This window comes from Panthera leo, chromosome A1 (assembly GCF_018350215.1).
Source record: "Panthera leo isolate Ple1 chromosome A1, P.leo_Ple1_pat1.1, whole genome shotgun sequence".
Classification (NCBI taxonomy): Eukaryota; Metazoa; Chordata; class Mammalia; order Carnivora; family Felidae; genus Panthera; species Panthera leo.
Window position 1 is genome coordinate 109,681,954 of NC_056679.1, and position 18,038 is coordinate 109,699,991.

Here is an 18,038-nt window from a genome sequence, read left to right on the forward strand (position 1 = left end):
TCTAAACTGTAGCCAGCCTGAGATGGTAACACTACCGGGGTGGGGGGCGTTGAGAGGATTGCTTTACAGCAATTGCTGGCTCCTGCCCCTCCTCCCTCTGCCCCCACATTCCCCTTCCGTCTCTTCTCTCTGCAATTCTCAACCACCTTTGACCTAAATCCCTCACAAGCTTCTGATTTACATGTGCATGAATAGCAAGGTGATTTGCTCCCGAGAGGATCCCTGAGGTTTACAGCAGCCGCTCCCGGAGGTACGCCGTATGCAGAGCAGTCTGTTCCAGATTGCGCGCCGGTTTGGGGCGCCGCGGAACGCTGCTTCCCTATTCCGTTTCCAATTCACAGTCTGAAGGTAAAAAGTACACTAATTAAATCCACATTAGGAGGCGCAGCGGGGCGGGGCTGGGGGAGCTGGGGAGGCGGCCGCGGGACTGCTGTTGCCTAGCAACAACGCCAGCCGAAGCCTGCCCCTCTGCAAAAAACCAGGGACACCGCCGCAGGCAGCGGGGCTGGGGGCGAGCAGGTGTGTGTGCTGACGGCTTAAAGACACAGAGGCAGGGGCGCCTGGGTGGCTCAGTCGGTTAAGCGTCCGACTTCAGTTCAGGTCACGATCTCCCGGTCCGTGAGTTCGAGCCCCGCGTCAGGTTCTGGGCTGATGGCTCAGAGCCTGGAGCCTGCTTCCGATTCTGTGTCTCCCTCTCTCTCTCTGTCCCCCCTGTTCATGCTCTGTCTCTCTCTGTCTCAAAAATAACTAAACGTTAAAAAAAAGAAAAAAGACACAGGCAGAACCCCCAAAAGAGACCCATGAAACCCTCTTTTCCACCCCGGGGGACTAAGTAAGGCTCTTTTTGATACTGATAACTCGATATCAACACCCCCGGCTTCCCTGCTCCCCACTTCTCATTAACCAACAACTTTCCAATGAAGGCCCCAGTGGCTGGCCAGAATTCCTTTCCGACAGAAGCAAAAAGGCTCAGGTCCAGCCGTCAGGCCTAACGAGCACTGCTCAGCAGGGAAGGCAAAGCCCCTGTGGTTAGCCCAGAAGTCCTGCTAGCTGCAGACGAGGCGTTATGAAATACAGGTAGCCTTCATCACAAGGAGAACAGTGCCCTCTGCTGGCAGCGCCCCGGCAGGTCGAATTCACCGGCCTTCTGGCGCCCGCTCACACAGCACCGCTAAAAGTCTTAGCCTGTGGTGCCAGTGCTGAACATGTATAGTGCACCTTCTTGCACCTTGAGGGAATAACGGTGTGGAAGGGGCATAAAAGGGAGAAAGAAGACAGAGGCAAAACGGAAAGATGGGTGCAGGAGGTGTGGCCGTACTCTCCATCTGGTGAAGACAAGCACAGGAGCCTCATAACTCTCCGTGGAAAAACCCAGACAGAACCAAAGTGCAGTTAAACGGAACAATGACAGGCACTGCTCCTCAAGCCCATCCTGGGCTGGAAGTGCTTTGTCTGAAGTACACAATTTCCGTTGGCCTGATGACTGTTAAGTGTTTTTATAAGAGTATCACAATGGGAGAATGCAGTGGGGACTCTACGGGCCAAGAGGCAGAAATAAGTAGATTCCATCCAGACTATTTCAAAGCGAGCTGCCCTGCTAGGCAGAGGACTTTGGAGCAGAGGCCCCGCCCACAGTGTTCAAAGGAGAGAAGCAAAGCATAATGTTAGAACCCACAACTGCCTCAGCAGGAGCCCCATATGTTTTTTATAAAAAGGCACAATGTTAGCATTGTTCTATGCTCAATAGCCCGACTGTTATAACTAATGCTTTGTTATGAATACGACCATTTAAAATTCCCAACCAGTTGCACTTAGTGACAATACGCATCAGAAAACAAGCCCAGAAGCAGAGATTTCTCACTTTGGGGTCAGTTGGCTTTAAATACACATACACATGCCTTTTAGTGTGCCCAGCTTCCAAAAATACACCAAACATTTGCATGAACTATGTTCTCAGCCCTGGCGTTTGCAGCTGCAAATACTAAAGCACATTCTCACATGTATATTTGAGAACTTAACATTGATTCTGTGTACACAGGGCTGATGCGCAAAAGGAGGGGAGTATGTGTCCTCTGTTTCGTTCCACACCAGCACCTTCCTCCCACTCCCAACCCCAAGGCACCCCCACCCCAGCCTCTCTAGCATACAAGCTCAGCTGCCTCTCCAGGTCCTCAGCCCCCACATTCTAGGTTTCCAGGGCCCTCATGCCTCACCTTCAACTTGAGGTAAAACCCAGCAAAAGAGACCTGGATTCGGCCAATCAGGCCTAGGCTTTTGTGGTAGTGACGCAGTCACCAGAACTGGGAAGGATTACTGGTGGCAACTGAGTTGAGGGCCCAGCATTCCCTTGGTGGAGACCAGTTTCAAGCCTGTATAGTCTTCCTAGGGATTCCCACACCTGACTGATGCCCTCCAACAAATCCCTCTTTTGCTCTACTCAGGCAAGGCTGGTGTCCATGGTCTGTAAACAAGATCCCTCCAGGTGACACACATTTCTCACATCAATTATTATTAAGAAAAAGAAAGAAAAGACAAGTAAAAAGACCGTTTTGCATCTTAAATTTAAATGCTCCTCTAATTTGTCTCCTCTCCCTCCAACCAGCCTGGACTGAGTCTCTCATCACAAAAAGGGGAAATACTGCAGTTGTAAAAATCCATAAATTAATTACCAAATAATTCACAAGACTTGGGTAAGACCACATGAAAACACTTAGAAGAATTCTGGGAAGACCCGGTCAGGGTCTTCCCCGTCCCAAGGGAAAAGCACCGAGTAAACAAGCGTCACCCCCAGTTACGTCGGTGAGGCGCAGAGAAATGCTCCCCACCCCCACTGCCTGTAATTAGATGAGGGGCGGAGGGAAGGACGGTTTATCTAGAGAACGGGTCTCTGGGGGCAAGGTCATCCTGGGAGGCAGGGGACGACGGCCAAGGTCGCTCCTGACGGCGTCCAGTTGGTCCTGAAGGAGCCGGACCCGCTCGTCTAGGCTGCGCTGCTGGGCCAGGACGGCGGCCTTGCCCGCCAGCAAGGCGCGATAGGCGCGCAGCTCCTCCGCGGGCAGGGCCTTCACCAGCACCTCCCGCAGGGCCCGCTCGCGCCGTGCCACGTGCTCCTTCAGCTCCTTGGCGTCTTCCTGCTGCCGTTTCAGGAGACCGAGTCGCTGCAGCAGAGAGGCCTGCAGCCGCAGGGAAAGCGTGCCGTAAGCAGGGAGATGGCGCCGTGGTTCCCAGGATGGTCCCAGAAGCCGGCAGGCCCCTCACCACCCCGCGCTCCCCCGGCCGGAACCTCTGTCACCTGCTCGTCTGGGTCGCCGTCTGCGCCCTCCCGGGCCAGGGCGCGGCGCACGCGGGCCAGGCGACTGCCCAGCAGCAGCAGCAGGCCAAGCACGCGCTCTAGGTCGGCCATGAACCTGCTGAACCGCTCTAGGTCGCGGGGTGCACAGGTCTGGCCCACCGCGGCCTCCAGAGCAGCCCCGCGCCTGGCCCAAGCCTGGGCCACCCGGTGCAGCCGCTCCTGTTCTGCCTGAAGGTCCCGCAGCATCTTTTGGAGGAGATTGGCTAGCTCCATCTGCAGGGAGGGCGTGGGTACTTAAAGGTGAGGCCAGACTCTGAATTCTTAGCCCATACTCTGGGCTCTTGCCCCACCCAATCTCCACCAGCCCCTCCACACTCACTTTCTTGGCTTCGATGCTGTTTGGATCAGGGAGACCCTGACCACAGGGTTGGTCAGGCACAGGGTGGGTGGTATGGTTTTCAGACCTCATCTGAGAAGTTGGCCGGAGCTGGCTGGAGCTAAATAGATAGCACATGGGTACAAAACCAGAGCTCCCTGGGTTATCCTTCCCGCCACCCACCAGAGTGCAGGGACTTAGAATCCCCCTAGTCCCTAGTACCCCCCACACTCACCCTGGCTCAGGAGTACCAACAGCGTCCTTTCCATCCTCCTCACTGGCTGGCCTCATCGCAGCCCAGACCTCAGCTAAAGGAATCAGCCCATCTAGCAGACCCAGGGGTGGCTCTGGACTGGGACAGGAAGTGAGTATGTCACTCATAGAGGGATCCAGTCTGGCCAGCTCCTGAACCAGCTCCTCAAGGCGCAGACTGCGCCATGTTGGCCTGGAAACAGGCTGGCCAGTGCCCCAAGCTAGGGCAGTACGGCCAGGAGCACCTGGGGTACTGTTGCCTGGAGGTTCCAGGGCATCAACTGGAAGAGGTTTGAGGGGGTCTGTAGCTGCAAGTGGGTCAATGGTCAGCAGTCCAGTGGGGTTGAAGGTTGGAATGTCACCATTTGCAGTCCCAGGGGGCTACAGCATGTAGTCCTGGAAATGCTCACAGAACCATTTATCCTCCACCAGCTGTCATCTGCCCCTGCAGTCTCTGGGTGCTCATGGAGGGGGTGCTCTGGGGGGACTCCAGCTTGGTCAACCCCCTGGCCCAAGCTGGTTTCATACTGCTGGTCAGAGACATGGACACTGGAAGTGGAAGAGACACTGAATAAGAAAAAACTCTGTCCAAAGACAAGCACTGGCCTCCAAGGGCCACCTGTCTCCATCCCCACAAGCCAGGCTGCCAGGCTCCAGCTAGGAGAAGGTTCCATTCCCCTCTAGAATTTTGTTGTTATGTGTGGGAAAGAGGTATCTCATTCAGCTTGGAAGCAAGAGGCAACTCACCTGGTTGGGTTTCCTGTGGGCACATGGGTGTCTGGAGGTGATCTCATTCTGACCAAGGGGACGTCTTCCAGGAAAACCTCATCATCAGGAAGGGAAGGGAGTCGGTCAGACCCAAGGCATGTCTCTGAGACCCTCTGTTCACGGTCTGCAGGACTGCTCTGGAGGCACTCGGCAGGACACAACACTGCAGCTTCCTTCTGAGTCAGGAACCTGGAGGAAGGGACCCCACACTGACTACAGTGACCAGAAAGGAAGCTCTTGGTGCTGCACCAGAAGACACAGCGGGAGGTGGGGGGAATAGTAAGGGATGTCGTTTGTAAAAGACAAAATCAGAAGGCCCAAACTGAGGGTAGGTGATGGGCCCTCTCTTTTCTTGGACAAGAGCTATGAAAACTGCTTCTCTCCAACTTCTGGTCCCCTGGTGGTCCATGTCTCTCACCTGGGAAGTTTGGTCTGAAACAACAGTCTGGGGGTTTCTGCTCCTTCGGGAGCAACCTGGAAAGGCAAACAGTTGCTTGAAATGTAGCTCAAGTTTTCATTTTCCCAGATGTCCCCTACCCCAAGCCTGCAGCCTATCTTCCACACCTGAACAACGGGCGTGACCCCTCCTGAACCTCCCCAGGGAGCCAAGACTTCGCCTGAAGCGCTCCGACTCCGACTGGAAGGCCTATGGGCGTCACCGAACTTCAGGGACCGCGGTTCTGGACCCTCTGTACTTCGAGGCTGCGTCTCAGGCAGCCATCTGATCTGGTGATCTTCCAACTCTGCCAGCACTCTGCGCTCCTGGGGCTCGGGCCCGGCAAAGCCAGAGCTGGAGCTGGCGTCACTCGAACATCCCCCCACAGATCCACCACCCTGACCCACGCGATCCAGCTTCCCTGGCTCAGAGAAGCACCACTTCCGCTGCTGGGTGGCTAGGCGCCCCCGGCCGACTGGTCCCCGCGAGGGAGCCCCAGAGCGCCCCGGCTCCACTTCCCCGCCCGGATGGCTGAGTGAGGCGGAGCGCGGGTGCGCCGCGGGGGGCCGCGCGGGTGCAGCTGGCCGCAGGCGGGCGGGTAGGCTCATGCGGAGCTCCTTGCGCTGGAAGGACGTCTCCCGGAGCACTCGCCGTTGCGCGCCCTGCAGCCGCTGGCGGTAGGCAGCCCGCGAGGCCGGTGGGCTGGGCGGCTCGACGGCCCGCGCCTCCGCCTCCGCCTCGGCCGCCAGAGCAAACAGCAGCGGGGTGGCCTGCCGGCTGAGCGGCCCCGACGTTCCCTGGACCTCTGGGAGCCGCAGCCCACTGCGCGCGGCGGCCGCGGGCCGGGGCTGCGGGGACGCCCGAAGGCCGGCGGCGGGCGCGGCGGAGGCTGGGCCACCCCACACCACGCGCACGTAGTCCCAGTCTAGATAAGGGAGGAGGTCGGTTCCAGGCGACGGCGTGCGCGGCTCTGGAGCGCCGGAGGCCGCGGAGAAAGAGCTGTAGGCCGAGTCGGCGCGCGCGGACAGCCGCCGCAGGTCCAGGCTGCGAGTGGACGAGGCTGGGGAGGCGCGGTCGCGCCCAGGCCCCAGGGCCTCCATGGCTCACAGGTGAGTGCTTAGACCAGCTCCGTGGATCCTGGAAGAACACAGATGGCGCCGTGGGGGAGGAGCCGGGAAAGGCTGGCCACTCCGACAGGGACAGCCAGGTGCTTACACATCCCCTCTTTGGTCACAGGATCTTTAGTGCTGCCATTTCCCGGGTCAGGGATGATATAGGCGGTGGGGCCAGCCCCTGGGAGCAGAATTTGAGGGCCTTAACTATTCTCCCTTAGCTCAGGGGAAGGAATTGGCAACTGGCCCATTCCCTCCTGGGGTTCTCCTGGCCCGAAGCCGCCTTTACCCTGGCACCTCCTGGAGCGCTGAGAATGTACCCATATTCCTTCCCTCCCCAACCCAGTCCCACCCAGGCTGCTTCCTGCCAGCTTTGTTAGCTTCTCCATGTGATCTTTCCCTGATAAACAATGGTCAAGAACGTTCTGAGATCACAGGGGAGCCAAGAAAGGAGGGGGGGGAAGACCCAGGTCAGGTGGTGGGGACAGCTTCACAGCCTCCCTTCCTCCTCTGTGTCAGTTATGTTCCCAGTGCTTTATATAAATATTTATCTTGATCCTTATAACTGCTATCTGCATTTTACAGATGAGGACATGGAGGTTTTTAGGGGGAAATGATTTGCCCAGGGGCACATGGCTGGTAAGAAGCAGAGCCCTGCCTGGAATTTGGGCCTGCCTCCAAGCTTACTGCAGCCAGAATCAATTTCCTAGAAGCAAACCCTGCTGAAAGTCAGTTTACCCTCACACCACCCCCCCAACTGCCTGAGTCCTCCAACAAAGCCCAAACTCCACTGTGGGAAACAGTCACCCTCACCTCCTCTCAAAATACTGGCAGATTCCAGAATAATATGGTCTCTGCTTTGGAGCCTCACACCCCAGACTTTGTCCTGCTACTCCTCCTACTGGGACCAGCTTAAAGGTCTCCAGACCTTTTGGGACCGCCTACGGTGTCCTGAGCTTCCCCCCAACACAGCACTCATCACCCTATGTAATTGTTGGCTTACTTGCAATTCTGATTCCCTCTTCCCATTCCAACCCCTGAGCTTCCAGAGCACAGGCTCTGCACTTACTCATCTCTGTCCCCTCAGTGCCTGGCATGAGGTCGATGTTAAAGAAATAGTTGTTGAATGGCACGGAAAGGAGTAGATTTGCAATGAGTGCATGGAGGGTGGCTTTGGTGGAGAAGGAAGAGAGCTCCTCTGCTTCTGCCCACTCTTCTCTCCCTAGTTGTCTTTTCTGGTGAATGGGGAAGAATGAATGAGGCAACTGCCACTGCCCAGGTTTCTCATGCATTATCAGGAGCAAAAAGAGCAGGCAAGCACAGGTGCAGCAGGAGAGGCCAGAAATCAGTACCTCCCCAGGGCCAAGAAGAGAGAGTGGGGAGGAGTTGCATTGAGTGGGTGTGCATTGAGTCTTGGGAAACTGAGGTTCCATAAGGGCTCTGGAGACTTTGGGGAGGGGAAGGACTTGCTTTGCCTGAGCTGGCTTGGTAAGGGGTGCAGAGGAGGGTGACTGGCAGCTGGAGCGGGTACTGAAAAGCAGACTTATTTGAGCTGCCTAAACTGGAACTCATGGTCACCCTTCACCCCCTTCCCCAAGGCCCCAGATGCTACAGAGTGCAGGTCACGGGCAGTAGGGGCAGTTAGGAGTGAGGATACAGTGTTTCCTAGAAGGCAGAGGCAGTACCTGCAACGTTCTCAGGAGTGGCTGTCAGCTGACCTGGGACCAGAGCATCTTGACATTGCTGACTTGGAGGCATCTTTATGCCCACTAAGACCAGCCCAGCAGGTTGGTCCTCACGCTCAGGTTTGGGGGCCTCTTTTGCAGAGTGTTTCCTCTGTCTGGATTTAAGGAAGACCAGAAGCCACTCTGAGTAGCAGCTCCGGTGAGGACAGTCACCTCCTCTAGGAAACCCACCCTAGGCACCTGGACACTAGCCCTCTCTCTTCCTATTCTGATTCCAGCTTGGGAGTATTGTTTTCTCTGACTCATGCTACCTATGTCTGTCCACTGTTGGCTTCCTGCATCTATAGGCAACAGTGACTGTTGAGATATAAAAAAGTTTCCTCCAAAAAGGCCTTGAAAATTTTATCTTATTTGTGAGTTATTGTGTTCACCGAGGATTCTGAGGTCACCAAATAAAAACAGCTTAAATGGATAAGAAAATAAAACTGTGTGCACATACGTTTGCTTTTTGCCCTTAACTTGTCTTGCGGATACTTTTCTAACGGTGGCCCCAGGAGACTGATAACCATGCAGGATGCTCACTGCTGTGCTATGAGGATGCAGCTCCTTCAGTGTGTTGTGGGGTCTCAATACACAAAGCAAGGAGTCTGCACACTTGATGGGCTGCAGGAGCCTCTTGCTGTCCAGCCAGCCACTGTGGCTGGGGGTGGCCGCACCCCTGGAGCCCTAGCACCTGCGTTAGTGTCAGCCGTGGGTGGGGGCTGCAGAGCCAGTACCTACATAGAAGTGGAGTCCAAAGCCTAGAGCTCAAGGAGCTCTTCAGGCCTTCTGCCTAGCCTCTCCAGAGCCGGGGTGGGGGTGGGGGTGGGGGTGGAGGCAGCATGGAATCCTTGCTAGAAAACTGCCAGATGGGGGTCCAGCAGGTTGAGGTCACGTATACTCATCCCCTGAATGAAAGAGCAAGAGAGGAAAAGGAGACCAAGATGACTTCAGTGTTCAGAGCTGGAGGCCTGGGAGGTAGAGGTGCCAGTCTCAGGAAGGAAGAAGCTGAGATGGGGACTGGCCAGGGGTCCAGTGCTCATTCCGTCTGGGGCCTGTGGGCTTTATAGTGTCTGTAGCAAGTTTGGGAAGCTGGGAAGTTGGGATGTGGGTCTAGACCTCAGCAGAGAGGTCGGACGAGGCAAGCAGGCCAACTCAGGTTTTTAGTGAGATGATGTTAGGGAAATAGATGAAGACAGCTTTCTGGCTCCTCAAACCTCACCAATACAGGTAAGGTGACCAGAAGGGTAGACAACCTCACATGATCAACGATGACCAGGAATTAAAGCACACTATCTCAAAGGCCACCTCACATTTGACCTCTCTATGGAGAGGCTGTCCAGGCCGCCCCTCTCGGATGGTTCTTCCCTCAGAACTAGGCTCACTGTGGGGACACTGCCTGCACCCGCAGTGTCCCTACCACAGTGAGCTTCTGGGTCCAGGGACGCGTCTTGAATGCCAGCGCCCCAGATGTGGGGAAGTTCCGCGGGCTCTCCCATCCCCTGAGGGCCCTTTCTCCAGGCTGGTCCGCCCCAATGGTGCAGCCCGCGCAGCCTCCGCTCTCCGTCGCTCTAGCCCACATGGAGTCCCCAGAGACTCGAGCTCTGGGCCGCGCCGCGCCGCGCGCAGAAAAGGCGGGATGCTGGCTGCACCCGGGGAGAGGAGGCCGCGGTCGTGGGCGGGCCACATACCTGGAGCTTCGAGCTCTGGAGAGTCGAGGCGGGAGAGAGGCGCAAACCTGGCGACCGCAGGGGGCGGCAGAGTCACGCGGTGTGGCGCGATAGCGGGACCCCGGGGATGCCGGGAGAGCCGAAGGCCGCGGGCCGGCACGTTTCGGGGCCTTTCCTGTGGAGTGCAGCGTTGGGGAAGGAGGGCTCAGACCCGTGCGGGAGACTGCGGGAGCTTGGGCGAGGGGGACCCGCATTGTTCCGCGGCTCGGCGGCCGCAGGGCGGGAGCCGGGGGTCGCGGACAGAGACCCCGCTGCGTGCGCTGACCACACGGCGCACTCCCCCGGCAGCCTCAGTCTCTCCGTGTCTGCGTCCTCCCCGCCCGCTCAGGCAAAAGTACCCGCACGCAGGGCCCGACTCGACCCGCGCAGTCCAGACTAGGCGCGGGGCGAACACCTCCAGACTAACGACTCGCGGGTGCTCCGCGGCGCCCCAGCCCCACCCCCCAGCCCTCCCCGCCGCGGGGCGCGTCCTGCCCCCGCTGGGAAGGGGATCCCGCCGGCCGGCCCCGCTGCGTACCTGAACTCCAGCCCGAGACGCGCTCCTGGGCGCCGGCGGCCGCGCGGTGACATCAGAGCCCCGGGCTCCGGCTCCCGACCCCACCTCCAGGCTCCGGCCGCCGCGGGGGAGGTGCCACGTCCGGCCACCGGGGGCGGGAGCGCAGAGTGGCGGCGCTGCCCCCGGGATCGCCCGCTCCCCGCCCCCCACCCTGTGGGGTCCGCTCTCCGGCCTTAGCCCCGGGCCCGGGGTTGGACACTCGTTCCCCCGCCGGACACAAGCCTCCTACTCCCGGCCGGAGAAGCGGGAGAGGGGGAGGAGGAAGGGCGACAGCGGCCCTCGCCCGTCCGCCTCCAGCGCCGCCTGACCCGGCGGGCGTGTCTTCAGCGCCAGTGGTGCGCGGGCTCGGGTCCCTGGGGGTCCCGACAGCCCCCTCGGTAGGGAACCCCTGAGCGGGCCCCAAGGGCACCAGACGGCCACAATTCCTTTCAAGCTTAGCTGAGTAAACACATCGGCCCGGGGGGCTGGTGTCTCTGTTCCTCTCCTGTGTGCAGTTCAGATGCTAAGTTACTTACTCCTGGACCAATTCTCCCCCTCCACATCCTCCATTTCCAAAACTCGTCCAGCTCTTTGACTCCCACAGTAGGCTCTTATCTCCGATTTTTGCACGCCTTTTCTCCATTTCTCCTACTACCCGCATTAATCTAGGCCCTCTGGCCAGCCACCTGAACCACAGGGGGTGCATTGTGTATTCGCTTCTGCTGCCTTCTGTGGGTCCGTTAGGAGCTGCACGTAAGCACGTCTCCTGTGGCTTGGATGGAGGTCACTCTAGGCTTGGAGTCTTTGCCTTTGGGGTTCTCCGGACTTCAGAGATGCTCTAAATTCACTGCCAATAGCAGTGCTTTCCTCCCTGCTAGACCTCAGCCTTCCTTGTCCCTACTTCACAAACCTCTATCCTGTGACTACTGGCTCTGCCAAGAAATGCTCCATCCCTAGAAGGGACTAAGGGGCCCTTTGCTGAGCACTTTCAGTTCTCCAGTGCCTGAGGGCAGGGACTGTGTCCCCCATCCTGGCATCCTTGAATGATAAGTTTTGCTGGTGGCAATAGCAAGGACCCAGAATTCAGACCAAGGATCAAAGCTACCACTTTGTGGTGGCACTGGGAAACTGAGGAACTCTGTCTGCTTGGATCTTCTAGGGAATGGAGACAACAGACACCTGAGCCTGGCTTCTCATTGTGCCCTTCTGTCTCTGCTCCTTTTTTTTTTTTTTTTTTTTAATGTTTATTTATTTTTGAGACAGAGACAGAGCATGAACGGGGGAGGGTCAGAGAGAGGGAGACACAGAATCTGAAACAGGCTCCAGGCTCTGAGCTCTCAACACAGAGCCCGACGCGGGGCTCGAATTCACGGACCTCGAGATCATGACCTGAGACGAAGTCAGCCGCTTAACCGACTGAGCCACCCAGGCACCCCCCCCTTTTTTTTTTTTTTTTTAATGTTTATTTATTTTGATAGAGATTGAGAGGGAGAGCAGGAGCAGGGGAGAGAGGAAGAGAGAGACGCAGACAGAGAATCCCAAGCAGGCTCTGCTCTGTCAGCACAGAGCCCAATGGTGGCCCAAACTCATGAACTGTGAGATCATGACCTGAGCCAAAGTTGAAGTCTGATGCTTAACCGACTGAGCCATCCAGGCGACCCTGTCTCTGCTCCTTCTTCAAACACCACCCCTATTGAGGCATCAGCTGTAGCTGGAACTGGAGCCCTGGGCTATAAGACAGTGGCTCAGAACTTCTTGGCTTTGAAAGCCTTCCTCTTTTAAGCTCCTGATCCACATGGTTGGTGGCAGAGCAATATTACAATAGAGGGAACACATCTCAGCAACTAAAAGCTAATTCAAAATTGCTCAAGTTTTTAATTTGTATTTTCAATTTTATATTGGAAAAAAATCTTTATTGAAAACCACAAAGTGGACATAGTGTCCACAGCAATTTTTATTAACCCACTCAACCTTCCTGCTCCCTTACTTCTCTTGCACACTCTACAGAAGCTCTGTAGTTACCTCCCAGAAAACTGAAATCCTGTCCACCCACTTCTGTCCTTGACTCCTCCCTTCTGCCTTTTCTGACATCTGGAAGTTGACCTGGTCTTATGTGCTAGACATCGGTGTTGCTAGGAGCTGAGCTGACATTCATAGTTCTCCTGTTGCACATAGTCAATTCCACAGGACATCAGCATCAGACAAGGCCATCTGTAACCCTGACGGGTCAAGACAAAAACAGAACCATTCTGTAATCGTATCTGAACACAGACAATCCATGAACATTGTCCACATCGTAAAAATGACTTGGGGTGCCTGGGGGGCTCAGTTGGTTAAACCTCCGACTCTTGATTTCGGCCCAGGTCATGATCTCAGGGTTCATGAGATCCAGCCCCACATTGGGCTCTGCACTGACACTGAGGAGCCTTCTGGGGACTCTCTCTCTCCCTCTCCCTCTCTGCCCTTCCACTACTTGTGCGCATATGCTCTCTCAAAATAAATAAATAAACTAAAAGAAAAAAAAAAGACCAAACATCCTGGCTAATATGAGTGACTGCTGTTTCTTCACCAATGGCAGATTTAGTTTCACTCTCCTTGTTCCTCCTGCTAGATCGGACTCATTGCTACACCCAATCATGGAATTACTCCTCCTTCCTGAGGCATCAAACACTGAGAAAAGTCCTGCTGCTTTAACTCTCTCCAAAGTCACTAACACAAGGCCAAATCCTGTAAGTCCTTTCTAACAGTGTCTTACTGAGATGCCCAGTGGTTCCTCGTGCCATGTGTTCCCCATCACTGCAGCAATCAATGTACGCAGTTTGTTCAACTGCAGGTGTGTACCTGGCAGTCTTTGACTGGAGAGCATTAAGAATTCCTAGCTCTTTATTACAAAAGTTCAAAGAATCTTGGAGGAGGGGGAGAAGAAACTGCTGCCAAGTTTGAGTCTCCTTTAGTGGTGGTGGAAGCCATGAAGAAAGTGGAGGCATGTACATATTTATGACATTTTTCTACAACATGAAAAAACAAATGCCTGTGCCCCTCTGTAATTCAGTATTTTCCCAGGCCTGGGAGAGGTCTTTTTTTCCTTAAATTTATTTATTTATTTTGAGAGAGATGAAGCGAATGTGAGTGGGGGAGGGACAGCGAGAGAGTAGAGGGAGAATCCCAAGCAGGCTCTATGTGGTCTGTGCGGTCAGTGTGCAGAGCCCAATGCGGGGCTCGAACCCATGAAACCATGAGATCATGACCTGAGCTGAAATCGAGTAGAGAGCTTAACCGACTCTGCCACCCAGGCATCCCTGGGAGAGGACTTTTAAAGAGCCTCAGGTGACTGTGCTTAGCGGGTGTTGAAACCACAGATCTCACCATTCGGTCAGGCCTTATCTCAAGGAACTGATGGGTGGAAAGGTGGTGGGCCTCATTCCACATGGCTTGGCACTTGTAATCTGAACTGTTGGAACCATACCTAAGTAACTGCCCACGTCCCAAGTCTCCCACAGATTCCTGCCCCCCTCCCCCCCCCCCCCCCGCTGTGGATTTGGGTAATATGTTGTGACAATGGTATAAATACTAAAGGCTATGTCCTTCCTGCCAGGCACTGTGCCAAATCTGTGTTACTCATCTTTTTAACCCTGTTATTCCTGAGAAGTAGATACCATTATACCCCCCAGTTTACAAGTGAGGAGACTGAGGCTTGGGGAGATTAAATATCTTGGTCAAATAGCTCATAAGAAGTAGAGGCAAAACCCCATGATGGCTGGTTCCAAAGACCATGGTCACATGACCAGTGAAAAGAACTGCAAGATATGGATGTCCAAGGATAGCTTTCCTATCCATGCAGGAGAAGAGGATTTAGACTTCAGATTGCGCAGGACTAGAGAGTAATTGGGGAAGATGAGAAGTGAGTAGCACCAAGACCCCAGTCAGAATGTCCTTCTCTCTTTGTGTCCTCAACAGTCTAACATGCACCTGAGCTAGGTTTCATATGTAGTTTCCACGTGTTTATTGTAAAGGGCTTGTAAAAACATTTCTTTCCAGAGGTACCTTTCAAGGTTTCCTGTAACTTAATTTTGGGGGGTGTTTATTTATTTTTGAGAGAAAGAGAGAAAGCTCGGGGAGGGGCAGAGAGAAAAGGAGACACAGAATGTGAAACAGGCTCCAGGCTCTACGCTGACAGCAGAGAGCCCAATGCGGGGCTTAAACTCACAAGCTGTGAGATCATGACCCGAGCCGAAGTCAGACACTTAACCTACTGAGCCACCCAGGTGCCACTGACTTTTTAATTTGAAGTTATATCTCGGAGCTCATTCACTATCAATACCTGGCACTGTATCATTCTTTTTAATAGGTACCAGATTCTCCATTGCATGGGCATAAATACATTGGGCTGTCAATGGACATTTAGGTTAATCCTGTATTTTGCTATTACTAATTTTCTAATGAAGACCCCTGGTCATATATCTTTGCTCATACTTGTTTGTAGGATAAATTCCTAAAAGATTAATTGGAAGGGGACCCTCCCAGCCACTTCAGCTGACACCATACCAATTAGAGGAGAACCACCAACCTAATCATTCCTCAATTTCTGACCCTCAAAATCACAAGCAAAATAATTATAAATGTCATGAAGTTTTGGAGTAGTTTGTTACATACTAAGAGATACATGTAACAAGGTATGTGAATTTTCAAATATGATTGATATTGTTAAATTTCTTCCAAAGAGGCTGTACCAATCTACATTTCTGTCGATGTATGAGAATGCCTATTTTCCTGCATCCTCATTAATAAAGAGTATTATTAAAATTTGATGCCTGAAATCTGAAAGGCAAAAATAGTATCTCGCTGCTTTCATTTACGTCTTTAATAAATGAAATTGCACATCATTTTGTACATTTAAAAGCCATTTGTATTAACTTTTGTGATCTGTCAATTCCCTTTGCTCATTTTTCTATTTGATTGTCTTCTTATTGATTTATAAGATCTCTTCATATAAGCAATGAACTTTTTTTTTCCCTTGTGTGTGGACAATATTTTCCCAACCTTATGTCTTTTGACTTAGTGGTGGCAATAAATCTATAGACATGGTTGAATCAAAAGATTTATCTTTCTTTTAGACAGCAACTATATAGCTGTCTTAATAATTCAGAGATAGTCACGAAATGGTTAAAATACAGTGGAAGCTAGAAATATTTCAACAAAATCAGATTGTCTATTTTTAGACATCCAACAAAGCATGAATCATTGCTTATACACAAATCTTTACCTAAATTATAAATGTTCTCTTGGAGCCAGTTTGTTTGCTTTCTAATTATACAGTGAGTTCACCACACTAGTTTAAAGACAGGGCTTTACAGAAAGACAGCCAAAAGAAGAGAACGGAGCCCACCCTTTCCCGGAGCAGCTTCTGATGGGTAAGGGGTCCGGGCAAGGCTGGGTAGGGACGAGCTATCGTGGGATTAAACGAAAGTTCTCTTGCAGATCAGCAGGTCTTGGGTAGGAATGTTGGGCTGTCACATTCCTATTGAGTACACATATATCACCTTTTCCCTACAGGCAGTGGATGATATCTCAACCTCTGTTTGCTTTCACCATAATAATCCAGCTTTTCTCTGCTAGTGTGGCCTCAGACCTAAGACAATTCCATCTTCCTGGTCTGCCTTCGTTCAAATGTTACCCACATAGCCTTGGACAAGAGAGGTTAAATGAGAAAGATATAGAGAGAAGCTTCTCTTCTCCTTTTCCTACAGTGGACCCAGGACAGATATGTGGCAGTCAAGTGAGATTTTCTATTTTGTTCTTCTCATCTCCTGGGACCCAGATGAAAAGTGTCAGCTAAGCTTCATTTTGTTTCTCAAGAATATAAACTCAGACCCTGAACAAGAACCCCGGAGAAGAGCCTTGCCTGGAAACGACAACAGCTGGCTCAAGCCCAGGAAAGGCCAACTTGCCTCTTCTGTGCTGGGGCACTAACAAGGCATGAGATAGTCTCCAAAGGGCTGTCTCCCAAAAGTGACCTTTGTTTGAGCTAAATGTCCCAGGGCTCTGCCTGCCAAGAAGTCACCTGGTCAGCATTTTCAAGGGGAGAGCAATCCGGTTCTAGAGCTCTGGGCCTGGAGCTGTACCCAAAAGCCACGTGCTGAACTTGGGGCAGGATTGGGCCATGTGCATGTGGAGTGAATTGACTCTGGAAGCAGATCATTCGGGTACTTAACATTTAGGTAGGAAATGTTGCTGATTTTTTTTTAATGTTTATTTATTTTGAGAGAGAGAGCGTGAGTGGAGGAGGGGCAGAGAGAGAGAGGGAGAAGGAGAATCCCAAGCAGGTGCTGCTGCACTGTCAGCACAGAGCCTGGCGTGGGGTTCCATCTCACAAACCATGAGAACATGGCCTGAGCCAAAACCAACTCAGATGCTTAACCCACTGACCCACCCAGGCACCCCGAAATGTTGCTGATTTTAACTGATGCATCTGATCAGTAACTCACACAAAGGAGACTTCGTCCTGGAACCTATGGGTGCATGTGTCCAGTTCCATCTTGGTCCGTGTGTTTTTAGGACCCTGTCGGGGGTGAATGTGACAACACACAGTGTCTAGTTGGCTGCTCTTTGTACTTCAAGGGAAGCATCAAGTTAGGGGAAAAAAGAGAAAAGTAAAGAAAAACCAAGGTATAAAGTTAGCTTTGACTGTCCTAGCATATCAGGCAACACAATGAAGGGGGATTAGATCTATTTATTGGGTGACACCAAAGGAATTCTGGGGTTAAATAGCCACTAACAGCAATTGCCTGGAGGAAACAGAGATGGCTCATAGACAGGCTTATTGGCCACCCTGTGATTTCTCACCATAGAACAGAGATGTGTTCTCCAATTCAGTGTGTCCCAGGTATAGGAAAACCAGCATAGGGGGAAGAAGAGTGTGAGCTCACAACCTGGCAGACTGAGTGTGAATACCAGTAGCTGTATGACCCTGGAGAAACCCTAACCTTCCCAGACCTCCATTTCCTAGTCTGTAAAACAGGGATGTGACTATGCATTTGGCAGGTAAAGATTAAATGAGATTTCATCACGTATATTCAATGGCAGGCTCGTAGTTGGCCATCAGTAAAAGGTATCAGATATATTATTATTCCTCACTTCATCCTCCCCTGTGGGGAATACAGTCTCCACTAAATCCTACCCTCAATTTCATCTTGAAGTGTTGGTTTATACTCCAGGGGTTTCCCATGGTTGTTGGTAGCTTACTACTAAATTTTGCTTACTAGGGGCACTTGGGTGGCTCAGTCAGTTAAGTGTCTGACTCCAGCTCAAGAGATGATCTCGCAGTTCACGAGTTCGAGCCCCGCGACAGGCTCTGTACTGACAGCTCAGATCCCGGAGCCTGCTTCGGATTCTGTGTCTCCCTCTCTCTCTGCCCCTCCTCTACTTGTGCTCTGTCTCTCCCTCAAAAATAAATACTAAATATTGAAAAAAATTTTTTTAATTTTTGCTTACTACTCCTCCAAACAGGGCTGCAGGGGACATCCAAACACTTTTTTCTTGGGAGGAATCTCAGGTTATGTGGGCGAGACAGGGCCCCTCCTTTGAAAGCCAACCAGCCACAATATAGCCCTGAGATCTGGGCTTGACCAATCTAATGTCCCTGCCAGGACTGGGACTCTTCTATGAGTGACATAGAGACACAAGGATAGGTGAAAAACTACCAAAAGTGTGCGAGTGCAATGATACTGGAGGTGGGGGCTACCTGTTTCCTGCTCTTGCCGCCTAGTCTCCTTTGGATCCTATTTTCATCGTCTACTTCTCCTCTCTAGTCAAC

General features: G+C 52.9%; 1 protein-coding gene across 1 annotated transcript; it reads right to left on the bottom strand.

Moving 5' to 3' along the window:
- Positions 1 to 1,866: 1,866 nt before the first annotated feature.
- SHROOM1 (shroom family member 1) lies at positions 1,867 to 9,798 on the bottom strand. The gene is given in 9 exon segments (XM_042905871.1): positions 1,867 to 3,173; positions 3,293 to 3,565; positions 3,672 to 3,789; positions 3,904 to 4,297; positions 4,300 to 4,469; positions 4,668 to 4,877; positions 5,107 to 5,162; positions 5,253 to 6,261; positions 9,652 to 9,798. Coding segments are annotated over 8 exon segments (2,526 nt in total). The 5' UTR covers positions 6,225 to 6,261; positions 9,652 to 9,798; the 3' UTR covers positions 1,867 to 2,840.
- Between the last annotated feature and the right edge of the window lie 8,240 nt (positions 9,799 to 18,038).